General features: G+C 49.6%; 1 protein-coding gene across 6 annotated transcripts in view; it reads left to right on the top strand.

The window, feature by feature from the left end:
* The window catches only part of SIL1 (SIL1 nucleotide exchange factor), a 313,911-nt gene extending 293,158 nt beyond the window's left edge, over positions 1–20,753 (top strand). For all 6 annotated transcript variants that reach the window (XM_059917197.1, XM_059917198.1, XM_059917200.1 and 3 more), the window contains 3 exons: positions 15,571–15,667; positions 16,112–16,276; positions 20,232–20,753. In XM_059917197.1, the coding sequence (XP_059773180.1) occupies positions 15,571–15,667; positions 16,112–16,276; positions 20,232–20,588 (619 nt within the window). In that variant the 3' untranslated portion in view covers positions 20,589–20,753. The remainder of the gene's footprint in view (positions 1–15,570; positions 15,668–16,111; positions 16,277–20,231) is intronic.
* The last annotated feature ends 5,715 nt before the right edge of the window (positions 20,754–26,468 follow it).

Genomic DNA, 26,468 nt, shown 5'->3' with positions numbered 1-26,468 from the left:
TAGTGCGGGACCAGGTTCCTTCTTCTTCATACTGGGTCCAGCTCTCCAAAACTAAATGATGGCAGATGTTGGCAGTGGCATCATAATATTTAAACACTTTTACAGTGCTTTCACTTGCCCTGTATCATTTGATACTCCAAGCAGTTCCCTTGGTTAAGTAGGACAGCTTCTTGACAGATAATAGAAGTAAAGTTCAAATAAGTTAAGGACTCTTTCATAGCCATTCAGCTGGTAGTTTGTGGTATAGCCCCAGTAGAATCCAGATCTCTTAGCTCCTATTGAGCTTTCAGGCCTCTGCCACTTACTAGCTATGTGACCTTGGGAAAAAACTACTTAACTCTCCATGACTCAGTTTATTGGTTTGTAAAATGGGGGTAATAATAGTATTTGCCCCATAGAGTTGTTGTAAGGATTATGTGACTTAACATTTGGAAAGCACTTAAGAACTATTAAATGGTGGAACCCCAGAATCCATTCTCCTAATGACTGTGAGGGGCTGCCCTTAGTTTTGCATTTCTATTGTCACAGGAGACCCAGGAGAATGTACCACTACTCAACAGACAGCGTTATCTTGGACCATCAGGACAGGGCTCCCTCACTTTGGAAAGGTCCTTCTCTCTATGGTCTTCACTGAGGGAACTGTGGATGGCCTGTGCATCTAGGAGTTCAAGGTGGAGCTGTAGCTGCCGGGCTGGGTCAGTGTGTGAAGTCTAAGACCAGGAGGGCAAGGCAGCCAGGTCATCAGGTCACTCCTCAGGAGCTGCTGCAGTTGAGGCCCTTGGGAACTCAGCCCCGGAGTGGCCCTTCAGGGGTTAGTTTGCAAGGAGGAGAAGCTCAGTCTGCCCTTTCAGTATTTTTCTGTCTTCCTGTCTCTCCTCCACCTTCTGACAGGGGCGTGTATAGAACTAGCTGGGGTTTTAAGTAGAGGGCTGGTCCTGATAATGCTAATAGTATGCAACCTATTGAACATTATGTGCCAGGCACAGTTACATTGGATACCTTATTTAATCCTCCCAATGAAATAATTCTCATTTTACAGATGAAGAAGTTTGGGCAAAGATAGTTTAATTACGGTTATGCAGAAAGGAGGTCCAAGATTCAAACTCAGGTCTGTCTGGCTCCAGAGCCCGTGGTCTTTACCTTTGTGAAGCTGCCTCCTTGTATTCTACCGTGATGTTTCCCTCTGGGGTGTCATTTTTCCCCTCCTATGGGTGCCTGACCTTGGCCTGTTCCCAGTATCCTTTGCTCCTTAGCTTAGTGTCCAGGGTCCAGGACTGTGCAAGTTTTTTATTCACCTTTGTATCTTCATAGAACTTAACACAAAATCTTATACAGAGGGTGACCATATGTTCTGTTTGTGCCTCTTGTCCCAGTGCAGTAATTAATAGTGCTTTTTTTCACTCTTAAAAGTGTCCCAGTTTGGACAGTAAATTATGTGGTCACCCTACTTACACATGACTGGTTCTCCCAACCCAGGGACAGTGGCATTTTAATAGGGGACCCTGAAAGAATTATCTTTAAGACTCAAAGAAACAAACCCCAGGTGGTAAAATTTTAAGCACTTTTATAGCCCGATGGGCACGAGGATTTAGACAGAGTTTCTGCTCAGCACCCCACAAACCTACCACAAAGGACTATTTCTAAGACCAGACTTGAGGTCTGTGAGGGTCACAAAGCCAATCAGATCTATCAAGACAAGAGTTCCACTGTGGCTTCATAGAAGTGTCTGACAAGCCAGGCCAGAAAAGGGGAGGAAGTGCAAAAAGCTTACACTTTCCCACTTCTCCCAGACAAAACAGCCCCAGCCTAGCATTTGGCTGTCCACAAACCCCTAGCCTTCCTGCAGGAAAGAGCTAACTGGGGTTGGTCTATTCCACTGTGCTGAACTCAAGCCCTGGTGGGAGCCTGGGCTCTGTGACCCAGTGCTTTTTTGTCTCGGGTTCTGCTCATCTCTGGCTCTACCCCTATACCCTGGACATGGGGCCATGCCCAACCACAGCCTTGGTATGTGCAAGTCACATTCCAGACTGTGCCTTTGCCCCATTTGCAGGCAGCTGAAAACTGCTGTGCATATGTCCGTTCACACTTGAACTGGTTTAATGTTTTTTTCTTTTAAGTTGCAATCTAAAATTGAGCCAGACAGGCTTTAATGAGCACTAAATCGTCAAGCCTTTTGTTTCCCTTGCTATTCAAGCCATAGAGATTTTGTGTTTGATTCAGCAACAATTGCTGATTCTTAAACAAACCATTTACATTTTGACATTAACTATTTTATGAGTGTAACTTTTTCGTTGGCATTAGAATGATCGCAACAGAAGGCCTTTTAATGACTTATTAGTAAAAGAGTTAAAAGGGTCTGTGGAAGGTGATTCTTAACATTTTCTTTGAAGAAAAAAAAAGTAGATTTTTATCTGAATTCACTTGGGTAATACATGCAGACTTTTAGCCTTTCTCCTCCTAGCTGAGTGACTTTTGATCTTGTTGAGGTCATTCTTCCTGGACACCCTCCTGGTCAAGCCCTCCATTTTTCAGATTACACCTAATATTGAAGCCACCCTCTTGCACAGTTACTTGTCTAATAGAATGCCTCTCTGCATGTTTCTGTCAGCTGTTATTTTTGTCTAATAGGGACAGGAACTATTTTCATTCTTTGCTCTGGCCTTAAGATGCTTAGCTGAAGACCCTGTGCACTCTGGGCCCAGTCAGCATTTGTCGACCAGCTGACTGGACAAAGAGCCTCAGACAAATAGCATGCTCACAAACAAAACCATCCATCATTCTGTCTCCAGAAGCTGTGAGTAATTGGGGGTTTTCTCCAGTGTTTGAAGATCTCCACAGAATGGGAAGTCTTCACTTTCCTTTTAGGCCCCCATTCCAGTGTCTGATGAGTCAGGTGTAAAGGCTTTGGGCAAGACCAGGCCTCCCAGGTTTGTTTCTGCATCGGGGAAGCTCTGTGTCCTTCTTAACCTGGAGGAGACCTGGTGAGCCCTGAGCCTGGCTGGGGAGTCAGCAGACCCACTCTGTTTGATTTTCTCCTCTGTTACAATGTGACCAGAAGTGGCTAGGAGCAGGAAACCCATGCTCAGTCAAGCCATGAGATCAGCCACATGAAATGGCGCTGGCCAAGGAGGCCATGTTGATCCACCCCCATGGAAAACCAGGAGCCTGGGTGCTGTTCTCGTCTCTCAGAACTAGAACTAATTGTTCGCAAAGATCTTTCCAAATACAAATGATGCAAAGTATTTGGATGGTTCACCATATTGTTCACCATATTTAAACTGTCAGAAACCTTAAATATCTAAGCAGAACCTTAGCAAACAAAGGATATTTTGGGGACTTGTTATGTATGTTGCACAGCAGAGAGACTTGTAGTCTATACTACTTCCAAATCCTGGAAATGAAGCATTTCAATGTTGTCATTTTCTGCTATAGACCATCCCACGGTCGTTGCCTTTCCTTTTACTATTGAGAGATGGCTCATTCGTAAACATTTCTACAGTTGTGTGGCAAAAGCAAAATAGGCCTTGCTTGATTCCATTGGCTCTGATTGAGGAGATGAGGAGGTTGGAAGGAAAACTGAGTGATTTCCCAGCACACGTCTCAGAACTCCTGAGAGCAAGATTTGAGTGGGTAAGGAAGTTCCTTCCTGAGCCACTAAAGGCCTATTGAGAAGGTGTATTGCCTGCAGCTTGGAACAAGGATTGGCCAGGTGATTTCCCTGGGGCCCTCATACCCTGCTGGACCAGCCTGCTCTGCTCTCCCTCAGCCTTTGGCACCTAGGGGGATAGTTTTACCTCCAGCTAGTATAGAGGATCCAAACTAACACCCTCTCTGTGTTCTCTAATAAACTTGATAAATCTCACTGTGAAAAATCTCCCATATGTTTTAGCCTGAATTTTCTTCTGCTTAACCTTGTTGACCCCACCTTGCTTCCCTCAAACTGTCTGAGACAATTACTGGGAGATGTTTGTTGAATAATTATAGGCCACAGATAATTTCTCTTTAGCTCTCTGTCTTCCATGTTCCCCACTCTGTGGCCTCCCTTTAGCCAGTTCTAATTAGCTTCTTTGATCCTTCCTCCCTGTCTCTCCCTCTAGCTTGTTAATTACATTTCTCCCCCATGAATTCTTCCTGTACTGGCTTTGCCTATCTAGCCAGAGGAGCTGAGAATGAGAATGTAGGGCCACTCAGTGGGAGGTGGTACATTCTTCTTTGTCCCCTACCACAGGTAACCCCTCCCACTTCTGAGAAGCCTGAAAACCCAGGCACTCTGCCTTTCTTAGCAGAAAGGTAAAAATAGTAATTTTCATTAAAGAGTATAATATGTTATGATAAAAACAACTATTATTTGAATGCTTGGTGTTTGTCAGGAAGTGTGCTAATCTCTATATATTATCACACTTCATCCCCACAACAATCTCATGAGATAAATATTATTAATCCCCATTTTATAGATGAAGAAACTGAGGTCCAAAGAGGTTGAGTAACATATTGCAGTCATACAGCTTGAAAATGCTGGAACTAGGACTTGAACTCAGGTCTCTCTGACTCCAGAGCAGCTCTTATTCAGTAGTTTGCTTACTGAGTTTGGGCTTTGCGGTAAAACAAAAGTCCGGATCACTGGCTCTTAGCCCACCAAAAAACAGACACACCCTGGGATAAGATGTCAGCTATTTACCTTCAGTGTAGAATAGGCTTTTTTTTTTTTAACATCTTTATTGGAGTATAATTGCTTTACAATGTTGTGTTAGTTTCTGCTGTATAACAAAGTGAATCGGCTATGCATAAACATATATCCCCATATATCCTCCCTCTTGTGTCTCCCTCCCACCCTCCCTATCCCACCCCTCTAGGTGGTCACAAAGCACTGAGCTGATCTCCCCGTGTGATGCAGCTGCTTCCCACTAGCTATCTATTTTACATTTGGTAGTGTATATATGTCCATGCCACTCTCTCACTTTGTCCCAGCTTACCCTTCCCCCTCCCCGTGTCCTCAAGTCCATTCTCTACGTCTGCGTCTTTATTCCTGTCCTGCCCCTAGGTTCTTCAGAACCATTTTTTTTTTTTTTAAGATTCCATATATATGTGTTAGCATACGGTATTTGTTTTTCTCTTTCTGACTTACTTCACTCTGTATGACAGTCAGAAGAGGCTTTTTGAATTGAGATTATAAAACTTGGTGCAGAAGCAAGTTGGTGTGGCGCTATAGGTCTTGCGGGAAACCTTCTGCAGAAAACAAGACTCTCATCAATTCTTGAATTGCTTTAATTCTTAACTCACTTTTCTAGCAGTTTTAGCTCTCAGAAGATTAAGGAAAAGGGCTTCACTGAAATTGTATTCTGAGCATCACGAAGGATTTGTTTGGTGAAGTGAAGGTGTTGGAAACTTTAGCAGAAAGCGGCTGTGTTTGGAGAAGCCAAGGGAAATGCAGAACTCTGAGTTTTGGGGAAAGCAGATTTTAGAAGGTCCAGGAAAAAGTAGATATGTTGTTTGGGCTAGAACTTTGAAGGGAAGGATGACTCATAGTCTGAACAATGAAATGTGCTTAATATAGTCACAAGTGATTACTGCAAGGAACAGAGAGGAGACACCAAAACAGGCCAACAAGGCTGCATGGGGAGCTCTTAGAGTTGAGCTTTTGTCTGAGAGATGATAAAGGGACCTATAACTGAGGACAAAGGTGTAGATCTCTGAGAACACTGTCAGGAATACTAGGTGGGTGGAACCTGGGATGCTTAGAGCAAAGGACCTGCCTGAGCAGTTACTGTTCAGAGTGAGAGGAATGGCAGGGAAGGCGTTGGGCCAGCTGCTTCAGTCAGGTGATTCAGTGTAGCAGATGACAGGGCATCACCATCCTCTCTTCTATTTTGCCTCTAACTTCTCTTTTAAGAAGAATGGCCTTCCCTCCAGAAAGAGTAAAACAAACATGGCTAAGAAGAACTTCAGCCCAAAAGTGTGAGGAAGGAGAAGAGCCACTTGCTTCTTAAAATTAGTTAGGGTCTGAAACATCAAATGAAAACTTAATGATATCATCATGAGACCTGTGCATGTGTGAGTGTTTAAGCATCATTGAGAGAGGAGTAAGGAGACAGGATGGTAACTGTTTTGCTTTTCAAAATAACAAGGCAAGTTTTTGAGACTTCATTTGTGGGCATTTCTAAAGAGAGGTGATCTCTTGGAGCTAATGTGTGTTCCATGAAAATAGACTGATTTAAAGCTTAATATCCCTTCCTTCCTCCTGCCCTTCCTTCCAGAATAGTACATCCATCTTACGCATACCACTGATGACTTTTTTGAAGTGAACATACCCATGTTAACTACCACCCGAGTCAAGAAATAGGGTTTTATCAGCACCCCAGAAGACTCTCGTGCTCCCTCCTAATTCTAATTTCTTTTTTCAGGAAGATTTGCCAACCTAGAAGATTAGACCAATGTTATAGACAAAGAGGGAATCTGCATTTCAGAAGAATTTGTCAGAATCTCATGATAATCTAATAGGTCAGATAGAGAAATTGATGATCAAGTAGCTACAAATCCGCATGTCTTTAACAATCAGACCTAATAAAGGTTTGTTTATAAGTGGTTAAGTGTCAACAGAGCCTTCACTGTAGTGATGTGCCAAAGAGCTCATGTCAGACTCTGCCTGTCCAACCTGCATTCAGGTTCCCATGTGAGGGCATGGGGGCAGATGACACAGATTCGGAAGGGATAACCAACATGTTAGACAGAATGAAGATCCAGAAGAATAGTGACAGGCTAGGATGAAGGGCCCAGGTAGCAAAGCAACATTTAAAATTTTATTATTCAATTTTTAATTTTAGAAATAACCCATATTTGTTTTTTTGTTTTTTTTAAAGTCTTACCACACAGGAACAAAAGTATGGTGTCAGTCCACCAAATCATCTGTAAATTGTTTTTTACCTTCTCTACTTGTATTCAGGGCCATGTTGGAGAACACTTGACTCATCAGAGGGTGATATGAACAGCCTGCAGGGATTTGACCTAGGCAGGCCCAGTGTTGAGTCAGTTTTGTGACACTACTGCCAAAAACCTAGATGTGCCTCAGGTATTAGGGACAGATGACCTTGGGGCAGAGTGGCTGGGACCACTGAACTCTGGAGGGGTTGGCCCTGGGGGAGCCCTGTGGGTAGATGTGAATACCACCTCTGCAGGGATTCGTCAGTACATGGGGCAGTGTCCCATAGAGCATTGTCAAGAAGGAAAAGGATTTCAGGAGTCACACGAAGAATGACTGCTGGATCCCATGAGGCTAGATTTGTGAGAGGGGATCTTTCTCTGGGCATTTGGCTTCTGAGGTTCAGAGGGGCTGACCTGTCAGGGCAGGTTCAGGTGACTCTCTCTACTTTGAGAGGGCAGATTGGGACCAGTGGATATAAGCTTCATGAAAGCAGATTTTAGCTCGGGAACAGAAGACATTTTTCTAGCAATTGGAAGAGTTTAAAGCTAACGTAAGGGTGAGCCTCCCTACTGCTGTAATCTTCAACCTGGCAGCCAGTTATCAGACATGCTTTACTGGATAAAAGGTTGGGCATTGGATCTAGTTATCCCAAATGCTGGTCCTCAGATCAGTGCCAGGCCTCCTGGTAAGGCTTATGTGAAGCATTTGTGAAAAATCAGGTGTTTAAGCCCTATCTTCTGAGACTGTGATTCAGTATGTGTAGGGTAAGGGTTAGAATCTGTTAGAATTTTCAGAAAGTGCCCAAAGTGCTCCTTGGAGAAATGGCTTATTCCACAGCAGGTGTAGGAAAAGTACTATATCTTGTACAAGAACATCTTGTGCCAGAAAGTATGGAGGTGCTCAAAGAATGATGGAAATGTGTCAAAAAGACACAGAAACCAACATGAAAAGGCTCTATTTCTTTTTTTCAGATTTATTCAGGTATATTTTACATAATCGTAGAACTGGATTATAACCAATAGATTAAATAAGAATCCATACTGATATAAATGAATAAGTGAGGAAGAAGGAAAACTTCTTTTAGGTAGAGTGCCAACAAATACAGATAGAAGCAATGATGGAGTTTGAATATCATCCTTTGACAAACATCATGGTATTAATTATTTTAAATAAGAATTACTGGGGACTTCCCTGGTGGCGCAGTGGTTGAGAATCCGCCTGCCAATGCAGGGGACACGGGTTCAAACCCTGGTCCAGCAAGATCCCACATGCCGCGGAGCTACTGAGCCCGCGCTCCACAACTACTGAAGCATGGGCCTAGAGCCCGTGCTCCGCAACAAGAGAAGCCACTGCAATGAGAAGCCCGCGCACCGCAATGAAGAGTAGCCCCCGCTTGCCACAACTAGAAAAAGCCTGCGCGCAGCAACGAAGACCCGACGCAGCCAAAAATAAATGAATAAATGAATAAATTAATAATTAAAAAACCCAAACAAACTCTGTGGAGCTAAAACATAATTTAAAAAAAAAAAAAAAAAGAATTACTGATGAATGCCAGAACTAATGCGTGAAAGTTTGATGAGGAACAGGCTGTCTTCATATCTTAAAGAGTCTCCTCACAAAATATTTATCAATTCCAAAGGGACAAATAGTATCTTTATAGTGGAGAAATCTGGCAGACACCACCATGATCAAGTAATCAAAGTGAACACAGCCACTTGTGAGCCTGAATGACATCATGTGCCTCCTGATATGATGTACCGAGAAAGACAAGACATTACTTTTGTGGCATTCTTGCCAACCGACACTACCTCAATCTAATCAGGAAAAAACATCAAGTTCAGGCTGAGGGACATTCTACAACTGGCCTGTACTCTTCAAAACTGTCAATGTAAAAAAAAACAAAAAAAACAAAAAAAACTGTCAATGTAGTGAAAGACAAAGACAGGCTAAGGAAGGGTGTGTCAAGGTTAAAGGAGATTCAAAGACATGCTTCTCAATTCATCATGTAAGTCCTGGATTGGACCTTGGACCAAAATTATTTTTCTAAAAAGGATATTATTGGGACAGTCGGCAAAATCTGAATATCTGTAGATCATGTGTCAATGTTAATTTCCTGATTTTGATAACTGTACTGTGGTTATGTTCTTAGGAAATACACACTTGATAAATATACAGGTAAAGTTGCATCAAATCTGCAACTTACTCGCAAATGTTTCAGAAAAAATGTATAAACATAGAGAGAGAAAATGAGAAAGCAAATGTAGTAAAATGTTAACAGGTGACTCTTGATAGAAGTCTTTTTTTATTTTGCAACTTTTCTGTAGGTTATTTTTCTGTATAATTTTCTGTAGTAGTTTTTAAGTGCCCAGTCTGAAATGATTTAAGGGAGGGGGAAAATGCCCAAGGTGATTGTGATGCAGAGCTATGTTTGAGAGCTACCAGATGTCAAGAAGATTCTTCAGTGCCCCTTCCTCTGAGGCCCCTTTGTCTCTCCAGAGGTAGGAAGATTATCATTCTGTGTGTTTGTGTCTGGAAAGAGGTTCTAGAGATACTGTTGTGAGCTTTATCATTGTGGTGAACTGTGGGTGTCCCACATTTGCTTACATGACTGGCATCTGGTTGGGGACTGTATTTGAATGGGTCCAGTGATTCTCCTTCTTTTCTCCGGCGTCCAGATAGAACTTCTGAGGGGCCTAATGTGGTTCCCACCATAGTCAGGTGGTATGAAGCTCGTAACAGGCTGGATGTTTTGTTTCTCCTGGGGGCTTCACTTCCATGTGGAAGAGTTGTACGTGGCATTTATTTTTTTGGTGAACCTATTCTGTTTTTATTTAAGTTGGTAACTGTCCACATCTTGATTAACAGATGCTTAACCCTATTAATCCCTAGATGGCAGGCTACTATAGATCCCTAATGAACCTATTTCAGGAGTACACATCCTGCAAGTCCTTGTGTTTCACAGGTGATCAAGGCCACACGCTAGGGCGCAAACAAGGTGAGGCCATCGGAGAAGGAATCTTTCTCTCTGGGCAAGAAGATGAGCATGCACAGTGTCATCAGTCAGGATCACAAATGATTAAGCCTGCGGTGTGCCCCCTTTCCCTACTGCACAGCATCTTCGCAGAGAGCATTTCAGAACGGCAGCTTTTTCTTCTGTTATTAAGACAGAAGAAATAATAATTGTGCTACTTAGAAATATTGCAAGGATTCATGAGAGGGCACATACCCCATGTGTCCCATGTCGCCAGTGTGCCGTGGACAAGCCTCATATCTAGGTTTGGACTGAAACTCCGGATGACACAGGCTCTGCGCCAAGGGTTTCACCTTAGTATTTCCTCAGCCCCCATCGGACCAGTCAACCTAATCCTTATTTCCCGTCCTGAAGCTCTGCCTTTTTGTTTTTCTCCTTTTCCACTGATTCAAACTCCCTTTTTAGCCCTTGTTGTTCTGATTCACATGTGCGCAGGATTTCTGTGCATTTCCTGTTTCTGTGCACACACCCTGGTGCCAGCAGTGCCTGCTTCATGGCCCTGTGCATCGCAGAGGACCCCACACTGAAGAGGGCCTGTGTTTGATTTAATGCTCTGCCCTCACCATCTTGAAATTCCTAATAGTTTTAGAACAACTAAATGTTCACATTTTCATGAACATTATGTAGTGAGTCCTGAGTGACAGGGAAGGAGGAGGGCAGCTTCTGAATCTGAAGTGGGCAACATTCTCATGAGCCCCCTGGCCACCCTGAGATCAGCTCCACCACCTCCTCAATGACCCCTAGACACTTGCTCAGCTTGGTTAGCTGAAATATGACCTCTGACCCTTGGCATATTGCCCACATCAGTCACCCTGACCCAGAGCGTTTGGTTGCTGCGAATGCAATCACTTCCATTTCTGCGTGCACCCCGCCCGCCCCCCCCCCCCCCCCCCCCGCCTCCAAGATTAACAGAGTAGCAGCTGCTGCCATCCCTCTGCACACAGACAGCTGACTCGCCTGCTGATTGTGAACATCCCAGTAATCCAAGTGCTAATGGTATTTATTCAGTCCAGCCAGCTTAGCCCTGAGCAAGGTTTATTCTCATTTATCTCATTGGAGAAGAGCTACGTCCTTTAATATCCTTCTGTTGACTTTGAGCACACCAGCGCCACTGATGTTGCTGAGAGGCGTGCCAGGCCCCTGCCCTTCCAACTCACTCAGATCCCCAGCTGTCAGGACACCCATCTTCCAGCCAGCAAGACATCCCCACCCCCACCCCCACCCTCAGGCATGGGCCACAGCTCAGGTCCTGAGTCTGTAGGCTAGGAGGGGGATGAGGCCAGCATACATGTGCCTGGGGCATCTGGGCTGAATAAAAGCAGTGTTCTCAAGGATATGGTCTGGCCTCTGTGTAGCAACCCCACTATAATTATAATCTTCCGGTCACAATGTATTGTCTAGCATTTTGGCACTCGTTAGCTATTCTATCTTTAACTCAAGGTAGTTTTAGCTCTGCCTCACAGGTGAAGAAACTGAAGTGAAGGGACTTGCCCAAGGTCATCAGCCATTGTTTACAGGATTCTCACCAAGAGTTCGCCAGGCTTTTGCCCTGGCACATTCTGTAGACCTCACTCTGAGCTATTTTGGGCATTTCTTCCCCCAAAACATAGCAGTGAGCATTGAGAGCCCAAGGCTGAGCTGCCTGGAGAGAGAGGGGTTCTGAGAGCATGTTGGTGTCTGCCCCTCTAGGGCAGATTGCTCAAGAAAAGCCCTTCTCTGCTGTCCCTGCCTGGATGGACTGAGTGCCATCTGGAAATGCTAGCCTGGTTTTTCCTACCCTCCTGCTGTGTTTCCTCAGCCTCTTTGACTGGGTGGCACTGAAAGGCTTTTTTCGGAAGGGTATTATATGGAACCCCTGATGTGTCTGTGGAGCCACTGAAGCCCTGAAGCCTGGGGTAGAGCTCAGAGTTACGTGGGTTCCCTCATTTAAGCTAGTCAGGGTGTGGGCCCAGGGCTGCTAAGGCCGCACTTGGCCACACTCAGCCACAGGCCCACATTTGGCCCATGGTCCTGCTCTACTTACCCAAGTTTTCAGGACTCTGCTGCAGGTGAAAAAGTAGATTCATTGCCTTATGAAAGTGATTTTTGCAAGTGGCAAAAGGCACCAGGCTTTCCCTTTTTCTCTCTGGTTTACTTCTCCTGTGTTTGAGTTCTATTCTTTCCTACTCTAAATGGCTTCCCTCCATGGGGATGGTTTGGGTTGGGACCTGCCCCCTCAGGACCACAAGGAGTGGAAGAGGCAGCCATCAGTGGAAGGGAAGAAAGGGGTGTCAGTGCCTGGTGAGGAAGAAAGGATGCTGGGCAGATACCGACACACACCGTGTAACAGAGTCGGCCTGACCTGGGAATGGTGGGCTATGCCTGGCTCAGAGTGTCCCTCCAGCTCATCTCCCACCCCGGGGTCACTGTCCTGAGGCAGGCCCTTCTCCTGGGCCCTCTCTTGTGTCTGTATGCCCTAGAAGTGCTTGTTTCCAACTCCCCGTTTTGCCTTGCGTGTGTTGAGGAAGGAGAAGCAGGAGCAGGTTCCACTTGCTGGGCAGGATATGGGTCCTGTGTCTCCCCATCCTCAGTCGCAGCCTGACCTGCCCTTGTGTCAGGAGTCAGCTGCACTCCTCAGCCCCGTTTTCTATGATTCTTCAGGGCAGCCTTCCACTGAATGGTCTTCTTGCCTCTCTGTACATGCTCATGCTGTTCCCTGAGCACATGCCTGTCGTCTGGTGCACAGGCTGTCTTCCTCACTTGTACTCCAGTCTTCTGCAGTCTCTCTTCTTCCAGGCAGCCCTCCTGGCTCTTCCAGACCAGACTTTCTTATTCTTTCTCTGAACCCCCACAGACCTTAGGTTCAGAGCCACCTGGTACGGCCTAAAGTTACATAGCCGTTCATTTATTCACTCTGAAACCTGTAAGTAGGATATGGTGGTGTGGTGTCTCTCCTATGTGTGGAGCCTGGCTTGTTGAGTGTTGAGTGGCAGAGAACAGGCTGAGTGTCCCCAAGGATCTGTTCTGCACATGGGGCTTCTCTGAGCAACTGCCTGGCCAGTGCCTTGCCTCTAGATCTTTCCTAGGACAGTGCTTTCTGGCCCTTTCTAACTCACATCGGGGCTCTGATGGACAAAAATGCTGGGGAAGCCATATCTCTTCTTGGCTTTTGGCATCTTTTGTTTACTCCCATTGGCTTATTCTTTCTCTGGAGGATCCTAGGAACTTGCCTACACAGTATGTGCCCTCCCCTTTTGCCCCTGGTAGTTTGTTTTATTGTTTGCGCTGTGGTTCCCTTTGGGGTTTGAGTCTTCTCTCCCCTTCTACCAGGTGAAACCTGGGTGGGCAGAGTCCCAGTATTCTTCATGTCTCTCCCCTCTCCCAATACTGCCCCAGTTGGTGACAGGGCTGCTACTCTGGGAGCTGCTTAGGCTGGGTCTCCTTGGAGGCCCCTCTGCTCCTGAGCTCTGAGCTTGTCTTTCGGGGTTAGCCAGGTGATTGTTTCTGGGTCTTGTTCTCAGCAGATCTGTAGACAAGGATGAAGCTTCACATGACGTCTTTGGAGGGCCTTGTCTGTGCCGCTCTGCAGGCCCACTGGGGATGGGGCTCCTAGGTGCTATTCCCTGAGGCTGAGATGTTGGGCCTCACAGCCCCCCTTCCTTGGGAGGCTGCGTTTGACGTTTGTGTGAATTTCTCAGCGTGGTCGACTTCTTTTCCTAGACCCTGCCTGTTGTGGGTGAGTGTTCCTCAGACACATGACGGCAGAGACAGCCCTAATTAACTCACGCTTTGATGAAGCAGCTGACTTTCTCAAGTTGGGGGAGCAGGGGGCAGGGGAGAGGCTCAGCTCCATACTCTGTGCATTGGCGCCCACCTGCCTGTCTGGAGAGGAGCTGTCAGCCTTCTTCCCCAGGGACCCCAGTGCATCTCCAGGCTGCTCCTCAGACACAAGTGAAGTTGCAGTGGGAAAGGCCGGCACCCACCCTGCGCATCCTTTTACAGAGAAGATGCAGAGGGATGCAGGCGCCTCCCATTTTACAGCAGGAAAACTGGCTCCATGTGCTAAGACTGCTTCGAACCTTGAAGCTGGTGCCTGGTAGGAGTAGTGGGTGGACCATCAAGGACTCACTTGGGCCCCATTACCGTACCATCCGGCCCGCTTGTATGGGGTGCCTGCTGTATGCCAGGCTGTCTCCTGTGAGCAGCAAGCAGTGTGCTCTCTCTCTTGTTACCTGCCTCTCCTTTTCTCTGGGTTTTGGACCAGGAATCGACTCTCTGATTTGTCTGTACTCTGCCTTACTCTCCAAGATGTTCTGAGGGCCCCCTGCTAAGATTGGGGGTTAGGAGAAACAGGTGCTTTTTGGGTCTCCAGGGTACTTTGTGGTGGCCATGCTAAGATAAGGCAGCCAGAGCCCAGAAGAGACTGGGTGCCCTCTGTGTGCTTGCTGTCTGGGTGAGGGTGACAGCCACTGTCTCACCTCTGGTCCAGCCTCTCCTCTTGCTGCTGGTCTCAGGCTTTTTACATGCCTGCCACCTTTCTTTTCTGAGGCCTCATAAGCTGCTGATGAGGGAGTCTTGACCTTCCTCGAAGGCCTAACTACACAGATCCCTGCACTTGGCACTTGCTCCTTAATTCATCATCAGTTTGATCTTAGAAAGTAAGGGGTTCCCAGCCATGTCCCTGTCTGGCACCCTGCCCTAGAGGAGGTCTCACCCTCCAGGACCCCCATCCTTTCATCCATGAGCGCTTTGCCTGAAATATTTGTTTGAAGCTCATCACTCTTTCTCTAGCCCAGAATGGGGACTGGAGTTCCAGAGGCAGCTCTGGGTTCTTTGTGTTTCAGTATTGCCCGTTTGTTGGTTGATGCAGTCATGGTTGTACACATATGTTGCTTCATTCACTCCTTACTGTCCAGGGCCCTACGCCATGGCAGACCCTGTGCTGAGTGCTGAGATACAGGGACAATCATAGTAGCCGCTGTCACATAGTGGAGAGTCCAGCAGGGAGGCAGCTGGGTTGGTGCTATTTGGGGATCTACTCAGGGATGCAAAGGCTCCCTGGATATTGTTCTTTCTGCCTGCCTCCCTCCCATAAGTGTTTACTCCATACTGTCTGTGTGCTCCACCCAGGAGGGGAGAGAGAGGAAGGGGTCCCTGGCCCTGGAGCTCCACACCCTGAAGGGAACAGATCGTTAGTGATTCCCCGGAGTGTGATGCACCTGGGATCATGGAAGGGGGAAGCACGTAAGGCTGGCTTGAGGAGCGTGGAGGAAGGCTTTCCATAGGAGGGACACTGAAGTAGCACCTTTAGCATCAGAGGGATCTTAAAATGGTAGAGGTGATTTCCATTCCCAGATCACCCCAGCCCATTGGCTGATAGGGAGTGGACACTGGCCTGGGGCCCTTGGCCCTGTTGTCTGTGCCATAGGCCATTGTACCCAGGTGGACCTACACCAGTTTGTTTCTGTTTCCCCAGATAAGTTCTAGGTTGTCCGGAGTGGGAACACCCCCTGTGCACCTTGTTCCTCCCCAGGGATGGCTGCTGTGGTGGTAGCCCTCTTAACCTGGGTTGGGCCCAGGGGCGTACCCCCAAGTTGGTGAGTAGGTGCAAAGTCCTGCTTTCCTGTGCTTCCCCCTCCAGCAACCCAAAGGTCCAGGTGGAAGCCATTGAGGGAGGAGCCTTGCAGAAGTTGCTGGTCGTTCTGGCCACGGAGCAGTCTCTCACTGCAAAGAAGAAGGTATGTTTCTGCTGCGTTTTTCCCGCCCAGACCCCAGCACACCTGTGGAGCCTAAAAGGCGAGGGTCCCTTTCCAGGTTGTACACATCACCCTTGGGGGCCTGAGTGGCCATCCGCTGGGTGGCGTAGGGGGAGAGGTCCCCTTCACCTAAAGCAGCACAGCAGCATGTGAGGCGTCTGGAGGCCTGCTCCCATGGTGCAGTCTCAGGTTCAACACCCTGGCTTCCTGCCCTGGGCCTCCGTTTGTCCACTGGGTGGTGTTGAAGGTGTCTGATGTCTCTCCTGGCTCTCACAGCCCTGGGTGCTGGGGTGAGCTGTACCCAAGGGTGGTGGGTGGGGCCAGGAAGAATGGGAGCTGGGCTGGGGTAGCTGGGGCACCTCTGGGTGCCTGCCCCAAGGCCTAGTTTCTGTGGCTCCTCACCCATCTGGATCTGTGCCTCCCCAGGTTCTATTTGCCCTGTGCTCCTTATTGCGACACTTCCCCTATGCCCAGCAGCAGTTCCTGAAGCTGGGGGGGCTGCAGGTGCTGAGGAGTCTGGTCCAGGAGAAGGGCATGGAGGTGCTGGCCGTGCGCGTGGTCACTCTGCTCTACGACCTGGTCACTGAGAAGGTGAGTGCCCAGGCCTGTCCTGCCTCCCGTGCACTTTGCTTTGTGTTTGTTTCTGGCCATTTGACCCTCCCCCCTCCCCCCTCCCCATATCTTCCATCCATTCCCTCCATCCTCATAGCTGAGTATCCTGAGCAAACATGCCAGCCCTGAGCTGGGCAGACAGGGATGCTGTGGAACCCAGGATTTCTGAGATGTCAGGGCGGATGTCCTGTGGGAAGCGACTGCTGAGCTAAAACCTGAGGGCTGGTGAGGAGTGGGAGGGGAGGAGGGGGCGCTGGCAGTGGTCAGGGCCAAGTGTGCAAGCACAGGGGTCAGCATGATGAAGGGTCAGTGTGACCAGAAGCCAGAAACAGCCAGGATCAGCCCTTCATGGAATAAAAGGTCATTTGGCTGAAACATAGGGTGCGGGTGACCAGGAGCAGGTGGGATGGAGCAGCTGTGTCTGGGAGCCATCACAGCAGCCAGGAGACTGAGGAGCCAGGGGCTGGAATGATGCTGAATCTTAAGATTCTAGAAACCTGGAGGTGCCTTCTCTGGGAGCTTTGGCTCTGGGCAGGGACTCAGACTGGCTGCCACTGAGGGACCCAGGGACCCACGGGCTTGACATCTGGGAGGAGACTTGGTGCCCAGACCACTTTGGTGTTTGTGAGCCTGAGAAGTGTCTTAATTAAGGAGAGGGTAAAACCAGCCAGGGCTGATTCTTAATTCAGCTGCTGCAGAGAGCATTGGCAGGGTTTTCTCAGCTGCCTCTCTGGGGCCACACTCTCCCTACAGCCAACTGCGGATTAGTGGAGCAGGGCTGGGCAGCCGCTGGAAACCACTTCTGAATGCTGGAGGCAGAGGGGCCCAGCCCTTCCTCCCTGCCCCTCCCCTGTGCACCCCTCCCCCCAGGCCTCAGGCCAAGGATCAGGGTTGTCTGTTGCTGCTTTTCTCTCCACCTGTTGGCTTTTGTGTGTGTGCACTCACTCACTCTGTCTGTCTCTCTTGTCCTGTCTTGTCTCTCAGTCTCTCCCTCTCTCTCTTCCTCCACCCCTCTAAGCTGCAGAAACCCAGTTTCTCAGAACAGCAGGCAGCCATGTGGTCCTCACGTCCAATTAATAAGGCCGGGGCACAGCTGACATCCTGGGAGTGGGCCAGCAAGCCAGGGGAAGGACATGTACATAGGCTTGGCATTTCCCAGGAGTAACCTATCACTTTCCCCTCGTGACTTGGGTGTCTCTTTGCTGCCCTCAGCCCTGGCGTAGCGGGCCCTGTGACTTTGCCTCATCCCCGGAGAGCTACCACTGGCAGTCTCACCAAGGCTGCCCTGGTGAGAGGCAGGCCCCTGAGTCAGCTGGCCCCGGAGCCGGCCTTTGAGGCTTTGGGGTGCTGTGAAGATCAGGGAGGGAGTGGCGTCTCTCTGCAAACAGTATGGAGACAGCCATCCTCCTGCAGGAGGAGCACCGTGGAGGAGTTTCAGCCAGAGAGTGTTAGAACAGATGACAGCCATACTTTACACTTGAGGCAGTCAGGGCTTCTTGTTCTTATGGTTTCTCAGAGAGAATAAAGAACTAGTCAAACTAGCCAAACCCATCTGGGGATGGGTCCAGAGCTGCCTGAAGGTAGAGGTGTGACAGGTTGCCAACCGGAGGGTGCCATGCACCTTGAGGGCATCATTGGTGTCGGGAGGTAGCAGCTGAAGGCAGAATTCCCATGAGAGTGTGGGACCACCTCTCAGATTGTTAGGGTCCTTGGCTCACCGGCTTACCCCTTCTGTGGTCTGCCAGACCCCAGGCATTTCTTCTTCTGTCCCTTGGCTCTTGGTGGGCCCTCCACTAAGAAACTGTGCCCTTACGTCTGGGCTCCTGCAGAGCTGGGATGCCCTCCTGTGGTCATGAGCCCACGTCCTCTCGTGCCTTCTTGGAGCCAAAGGGCCGCAGAGGTGACCTGCCCGCTGGTTCCTTCCACAAGTGTTGACTGGTCGTCTGCCCTGCCAGTGCTGTGCCAGCCCCATGGTCCCTGCCCTCCTGGTGCTTTCAGGCAGACATTTATCAGAGAATCTCCTAGAGCATGTAGGCCCTGGAGGCTTACGATCAGGGCCCTAACCTCTTCTGAGGAGTCAAAGGAGGTGCTGAGTGAGAAATGAGGGGTGAGTCAAGTTGACTGTGGAGTCAGTGTTGGGTGAGAGGGTGCCTGGAAGTGGGAGCTGCACATACATAGGTCCTGGGGGAGAGTTAGTGTGACAGGTGCCAGAGTGAGGGCATGTGTGGGGAGGCGCCCACGTGCAGGCAGGGGCAGATCCTGAAGAGCCTCCAAGTCCCAGGGAAGGGAGTCAGTCTTTATCATCAGAAATGCCAAGCTGTGAAGGGTTTGGGGCTGTGCCACATTGTCTGCTGTCAGAGGACTGGAGGATGCAGGCTGGGAGCGGGAGGCAGGGGACTGCAAAAGTGCAGTGAGGAGCAGGGCCCATGGGGCAGAGAGCTGGGAGGACTGGGATGTGTTTGGAGGTGGAGCTGGCAGGACTTGGGAGTAGGTTAGGAAAGGACTACTACATCCCTCTCAGCTTTTTCTGTCCCAGGATGCTGACCCCCCTCCTCCCCTGCTTCCTCTGCCAGCTCCAACAATCGCCAAAGCCATCAGGTGGCCCGCTGTGGCCCCTGATCTTTTTCTGGGTTTCCCTCTTGCCTTCCCTGTCATCTGCATGCCTCATCCTCCCCTGGAGTTAGGGCAGTGATTTCTTCTTTCTCCTTGCAAGCACATTTAGTACAACCAGTATGGGACATCTCTACCCACTGCCGACCCTCCATCTCTGCATAGCCTTCCTCTGACATTTGAAGTAAGTTGGTAGACTCCTGGTGGCTTGCTGTGATGGTATAGTGGTTAGTACTCTGCATTGTGAAATAAGTTGGTAACTTGTCAGGTTTCAGGTGTTTCCTTTCCTGCCTCGGGCAGCCTGGCAGGATCGGTTCCCACCATATTCTGATGGGGCTGGGTTTCTGCACTTACCAGACACAGGCCATGCATGTGACTTCCTGCCCAAACTTCCCTCAACTCCCCAGGCCCTCAGCATAATGGCCAGGGACGCCCAGGGCTCTGAGCATTCTGGGCCCCAGCCTGGCCCTCGTGCCCCATCGACCATAACAGCCTGCTGGTCTTCAAACATGAGGTGGGCCCAGGCCTATTGTCGCAACCCTCCTGTGTGTGTGGACCCTCCACCCTTGTCCCCTTGGGCAACTCCCACAAGCCCCTCAAGACTCAGGGAAATGCCAGCCTCCTCTGTCGCCCATGCCCTAACTCCTCTGAGGGAGTGGATCTGTAGTTGTGGTGATGGCGATGTGATGCTGCTGCTGGTACAGCTAACGTTTGTTGATGGCGAAGCTCACATTGTGGGTGTGCTCTGTGTGCTGGACACTGGCTGCATGGTCACTGTCCCACTGAGTCCTCCCAACAGTCCTGAAGGGCTTACGTCCTCTCCTCCACATGAGAGATGATGGCATTGGGTCTTAGGGAGGCAAATGCTAGCCCAAGGTCATTCCGTCATTCAGCTGTCAGTGGTGGAGCAGGAATTTGAATCCAGACTGTCTGCCTTCACACCACCCTGCTGGATGAAATGTATCATGATATTTAGGACTTATTCAGTTAATGTTTAATCTCCTGCTAGATCCTGAGCTCCTTGAGGGCAGGGACCATGTCTCCATCTTGGTTTCTCCAGCACCTGGCACATTACACAGTTGTTTTTGATGAGTGGATGGATGGAGAGATGGGTGGACGTATGGATGGGCTGGAGAGCATGTGTGAAGCTGTGAGTCCAGTTGGCCTTCTCCCATGAAGGGCCTTTGAGGCCCAAGGGGAAGGAGGAAGAGGGTGCAGACTCATGGGTCAGCCATGTGCCTTCGAGTCTGAAAGGCAGAGCTAACTGCTCTCTGTGTGTTCTCTCCCCTTCCCACACCCCGGCCCCTGGCCATGCGGATGGCAGATGTTTGCTGAGGAGGAGGCCGAGCTGATGCGGGAGACGTCCCCAGAGAAGCTGCAGCAGTACCGCCAGGTGCACCTCCTGCCAGGCCTTCAGGAACAGGGCTGGTGCGAGATCACTGCCCACCTCCTGGCACTGCCAGAGCACGATGCCCGCGAAAAGGTCCTACAGACGCTGGGTGCCCTCCTGGCCACCTGTCGGGACCGCTACCGTCAGGACCCGCAGCTCAACAGGACGCTGGTCACCCTCCAGGCTGAGTACCAGGCACTGGCTGCCCTGGAGCTCCAGGATGGCGAGGATGAGGGCTACTTCTGGGAACTCCTGGGCTCTATCAACAGCTTGCTGAAGGAGCTAAGATGAGGCTGCCCCTGACACTGGGACTGGACTGGGACGCTGCTCGTGAGGCTGAGGGGCACCAGCTGGGGTGGGCTCTTCAGGGGATACCAGCTAGGAGGGAGGACTTCCCCACTGGGGCCTGGGCATCATCTGGGCAGTGCTGGCCTGGCCATTAAATGGTAGCATGAAGGCCATTGTCTGTCTGTTTACTATGTGTCTGTGCAGACTGGGCACAGTGCTTTGGTGGTCTTTGGGTGATAGGGCCCTGAGGTCCCCTGGTGACGTGCTGGGTGGTCAGTCCAGGGCATCCAGTAACAGGCCCCGTGGGGAGGGTCTGGGCCCAGGAGTTGGAAGACCCCAGTTGGGACCCAGCTGTTTACCAGCCAGTGGCTCTGTGACTTTGGGAAGTCATTTAACTTCCCTGAGGCTGTTTCCTCATCTGTAAAAGGGGAGTGCTATTAATTGAGAGAAAACATACATAAAGCACTACACCAGTGCCTGGCACTCGTGCTTGTCCCCTCCTCACCCAGCTATGCAGGGAGATCTGGGTAATCATCTCACTGCCCCCTTCATCCTGTGCCTACATATTAGTTTCGAGGCCACTGGCACTGGCAGAAGCCTGAGGGCATCTCCACACGCAGGGGTACTGTGTCAGCCCAGGCAGCTGATGGGCGAGGCTGGAGCTTTTGGCACTGGGGTCCGGGTGGTGGGACTGCGGTGGCTTCGTGCACTCGGGAGGCCTTTGGGTGTAGGCCTAACTCTGGGAGAGGAGTAATCTCGATAAAGCTGGTAGTGGGAGCCCAGGCCTGCCGGGCCCACCTGACGGGGCAGAGGTGCTTCTCTGTGCCCTTGCCCCTCTCCTGTGTCTGTGGTGATCTGCGCTGAGCTGGAGGAGGCGGCCTTGGAGGCAGGGGCAGCCGAGCCTGACAAGTCGCGGCTCCCACCCCAGAGAAGCTGGGAGCCTGCCGCAGGTTGCCACGGCAACCCCTGCTCTGGGCTTTCCTGATTTGGATTCTGGTGCGTTTGTTTTTCTGCCTTTCCCAATGCACCGGAGGCTCACTCCTGCTGCTCAGGCAGCCCCTCCCAGCCTCCATGTAGAAATCTCCCCATCCTGGCCTTGCGTGTAGAAATCTCAGCTTCACTGAGCTGAGGGGAAACTGAGGCCCAGAGAAACCTGGAGCAAGTTGGTGGCTTCCTTCCCTGCAGTCCCTTTGCTCGGCCTCAGACCCTCCCCTGCCCACCTCATGCCACAACACACAGGAAGCCTGGGAGTGCTGCTGGCTGTAGAGAGCTCTCCCAGGAGGGCAGGAGGAAAGCAGGAGTCTGTTGAGCCAGGGTAGGATGCCTCAGGGCTCGGCCGTTGTGGGGATCAGACCCAAAGTCTATCAAGTGTTGGATACCTACTGACTCACTGCCTTTAAAACCTCTCAGTAGCCTTCGAAGTACATTTTACATATGAGGAAATCATGGCCAGAGAGGCTAAATGATCTGCCTGAGGTCACACAGGTTGTGAGTGACAGAGCTGGAGTTTGCTGGGCTGACCATGCTGTGGAAAGCTTGAATGTTTGGCTCAGAAAAGGATCATTTTAATTTGACAGGCAGTGGTGGGAGGGCCAGGAGAGATGGCAGAGCAGGGCAGAGTGCAGAAAGGAGGTGCTGGGACCTGGCTAAGGCCAAGGTCAAGAGTCGCTTTAAAGAGGGTGTCAGGAGACTCTCAGGTGGGTTTGAGAAAGGGGGAAGGTGAGACATAGGGGAATGGGGCTGCCCTGGCACATGGAGAGAGGGGAGCTTGGACTTGGGAACAAGTCTGGTCTGAGTCTCGGTCCTGGCAGAGGTGAGCACTGAGGCAGTAGGAGCAGGTGCACTATTTGGACAAGGGCTGACAGAAATGTGGGGAGCTGTGGAAGGAGGGCTTGTGAGGCCCCTGTGGTAGTATCAGGCTAGGACTGAGGATCCCCAGAGCCACTGAAGCTTCTGTAACCACCAGGGTCTGATCTGCGATATGGGAAGGGGTTCCCACAGAAGGAGTGACACTAGTAGAGGCCTAATTGAGGACCCCAGTATCTCTTCTGCCCTCAGGTATGCTGCATAAAATAGCATACCTGTAAAGTGGAAAGGAGATTTGGGGCCACGAACTCTTGGGGAGAGGGGACCCTGGGGCCGAGAAAAGAGCATATGGGAGGTGAGAGAGGGGAGCCAGACCAGTGCCAGGCTGCCACAGCCGGGTGATGGGACTGTTTCTCCCTTCTTATCCACTTCACATACACACAGACAAGGCGTCAGGGAGGGTGCAGCTTGGTCTGCAGTCTGTCTTCTCAGTGGCCTCATCTGGGTTCATCATGGGCCTCTGACTTCTTGGTCCTGGGCCCTGAAGCAGACCCTCCAGGGGACACAGGCAGCAGTGTGACCCAGGGCTCAGGCTCAGGCTGCATGGGTGTGGATTCTGGTTCTGCCACCCAGTTCATCAGTGATTGTTGTCTGCAGGTCTAGGAGGAGCCCTTTTCTGCCTTCCCTTTGGGTGCCATCCTGGGGACTGTGCCCAGGGAGTGTGACCTGGGCTTGAAATTAGGCAGAAAGTGGTAATGGTGGGGGGAGCATAGTGACCAGACTTGGGGTGATTCAGCTTCTTCCTGCCAGGGCCTGGAGGCCGTTTATTTGTTCTCCAGCCCCTGTCATGTGGTGAGGCCCCAAGGCTCTTGGCCTTCTGGCAAGGACTGGACTGAGAGCTGTGACTGGCTGACACCCTGTAGTCCCTGGATGATTGCTGGTTCCCTGCTCCTCAGCTGGGCTGAACCAGGCCTTCTGTGTGGGAGGCTGACAGGGGTGGGGAGTAGGGTGGGGGCCCTAAGTCCTCTCCCCATCCCTCAGCAGGCTTGGTCTTTATTAATCCACTTGTTCATTCATTCTTTCATTCAAATTGTATTTGTTGAGCACTTACTCTGTGTTGGGCCCCCCTGGCCTGAGATTAGTAAATCACAGGCCCTGCCACCAGGGAGCTCACAGTCTGGTGGGGAAGCAGTTGAGCATGACATGTACTGTGGTGGGGGAAGCCTTGGTCAGTTGGAGCTGAGGAGACCCCTCACCTAGTTGAGGAGGTCAAGGAAGGCCTCCCAGAGCCGGTGGTAGCCAAGCTGTAGCCTGAAGGACATTTGAAGAACAAGCCAAGTGGAGTGGGGAAAGGGTTTCCAGCCTGAAGATAGAAGAAGGCCTGAGGTTGAGAGAGAGTGGTCCGTTTGAGGAACCCAGTTCACCATAGGTGGAGGAAGTGCCAGGGGTGAAGGGCCAGGTGGCCAAGGTGGAGCTACAGGAGTCAAGGGGACCACATTCTCCAGCACCCTACCAGCCTTGCCAGGGAGCACGCCCTCGTCCCGATACAGCAGGGAGCAAGGGGTGGGTTTTAAGCATTCTCCTGGCTGCTGCTCACCCATTCATTTATTCAGTCCTTCTTTCGCAAACAAATCTGATTTAGTACTACTAGGACCCAGGTGCTGTTCTAGGGCATGAAGTGGTAAGTGGAACAGTGGAGGTGTGTGTGGGGTAGACCCTGACAAATAAGTATGTAATATGATGTCCGGCAGTGAGTGCTAAAAGCTGTGAAGAAAAATAAAGCCTGAAATGGGGTTAAAGAGTGTCAGGGAAGGCCTCTCTGAGGAGGTGCTGTGTGAACAGAAGGAAGCGGGGCAGTGAGCCCTGTGGGGATCTGGGGAAGTGCTTTGTAGACCAAGGGAATAGCAGAGGCAGGAACATGGCTGGATGTTGGAAGAAAAGCAAGAGTCGGTGGAAGGGAGAATAGTAAGCAACATGGGGAGGGCAGATCCTGGCCGCTCTGGTAAGGACTTGAGCTTCTTCTTTGCGATGGGAGCCTTTGGAAAGTTGTGAGCAGAGGAGAGACCCAACGTGACTGACATTTTAACAGGATCACTCATGTTGCTGTGGTGAGAATAGATGACATGGGCAAGGACGAAGCAGGGGGCCCGTGCGGGGTCAGATGTAGAATCTAGGTGAGAGCTGATATGGTGTGAACCAGGGTGATGATGGAGAAGGTGGTGTGAAGTGGTCAGACTCCAGATGTGTTTTAAAGGTCAAGCTGAGAGGACTTGCTGACTGACTACATGTGGTGTGTGAGGAAAAAAGAGTCAAGGATGAAGCCCTACCCGGGGACTTGAGCAAACTGGTGTGTGGAGATGCTGTTTACAAAGTGGGAGGACAGAAGAGTAGGGGAAAAAAGATTGGGGCCTTGTGGTGGATGTTGTTTTGACATGTTTGTATTGAGATGTCGATTGGACATTCCAGTGGGGTTGCTGAATAGGCAGCTGGAGAGAGTCTGGAGCTGAGCGAAGAGGCCACCTGTGAAGAGAGAAACTCGGAAGCAGTGTGTGATGGAGCCAGCTCATAGCAGTGTGTGAGGCGTGTGGATATCAGAAACATTGTGAGCTGGTTGTGGAATACAGCCATTATTAAAAATCAACTTGGGGACTTCCCTGGCAGTCCAGTGGTTGAGACTTTGCCTTCCAGTGCAGGGGGTGTGGGTTCGATCCCTGGTTGGGGAGCTAAAATCCCACATGCCTCGCGGCCAAAAAACCAAAACATAAAACAGAGGCAATACTGTAACAAATTCAATAAAGACTTTAAAAATGGTCCACATCAAAAAAATCTTAAAAAAAAAATCAAATTGTGTATACTTAAAATTGAATTTTAAAAGAACAAAGGTAATTTTTAAAAACTAGTAAAAGAGCAAATTAAACCCAAAGAAAGCAGAAGAAAATAATAAAGATAAAAGCAGAAACCAATAAAATTGAAGACAGAAAAACTAAAGAAAATCAGTGAAATGAAAAGATGGTTCTTTGAAAAAGAATCCAATCAAAAAATGGGCAGAGGACCTAAATAGACATTTCTCCAAAGAAGACATACAGATGGCCAAGAGGCACATGAAAAGATGTTCAGCATTGCTAATTATTAGAGAAATATAAATCAAAACTACAATGAGATATCACCTCACACCTGTCTGAATGTCTATCATCAAAAAACCCACAAACAGGGACTTCCCTGGTGGTCTAGTGGTTAAGACTCCGCACTCCCAATGCAGGGGGCCCGGGTTCGATCCCCGGTAAGGGAACTAGATCCCACATGCCGCAACTAAGAGCCCGCATGCTGCAATGAAGATCCCGCATGCCACAACTAAGACCCGGCACAGCCAAATAAATAAATATATATTTTTTAAAAATCCACAAACTGGATTTTGCTGGAGAGGGTGTGGTGAAAGGGAACCTTCCTACACTGTTGGTGGGAATGTAAATTGATACAACCACTGTGGAGAATAGTATGGAGGTTCCTTAAGAAACTAAAAATAGAACTACCATATGATCCAGCAATCCCACTCCTGGGTGTATATCTGGAGGAAAACATGGTCCAGAAGGATACATGCACTCCAGTGTTCATTGCAGCACTGTTTACAGTAGCCAAGACATGGAAGCAACCTAAATGTCCATTGACAGAGGAATGGATAAAGAAGATGTGGTACATATATACAATGGAATATTACTCAGCCATTAAAAAAAGAATGAAATAATGCCATTTGCAGCAACATGGATGGACCGATGGACCTAGAGATTGTCATACTGAGTGACGTAAGTCAGACAGACAAAGAGGAATATTGTATGATATTGCTTATATGCAGAATCTAAAAAAAAATGATGCAAATGGACTTATTTACAAAACCCAAACAGACTAACAGACTTAGAGAATGAACTTATGGTTACGGGGGGGAAGGGTTGGGTGGGGAGGGATAGTTGGGGAGTTTGGGATTGACTTGTACACACTGCTGTATTTAAAATGGATAACCAACAAGGACCTACTGTATAGCACAGGCTACTCTGCTCAATATTATTTAACAACTTAAATGGG

The sequence above is a fragment of the Balaenoptera ricei genome, chromosome 3 (assembly GCF_028023285.1).
Source record: "Balaenoptera ricei isolate mBalRic1 chromosome 3, mBalRic1.hap2, whole genome shotgun sequence".
Classification (NCBI taxonomy): domain Eukaryota; kingdom Metazoa; phylum Chordata; class Mammalia; order Artiodactyla; family Balaenopteridae; genus Balaenoptera; species Balaenoptera ricei.
The sequence above is the reverse complement of the archived record's forward strand: the minus strand, read 5'-3'. Positions and strand labels throughout refer to the sequence as shown.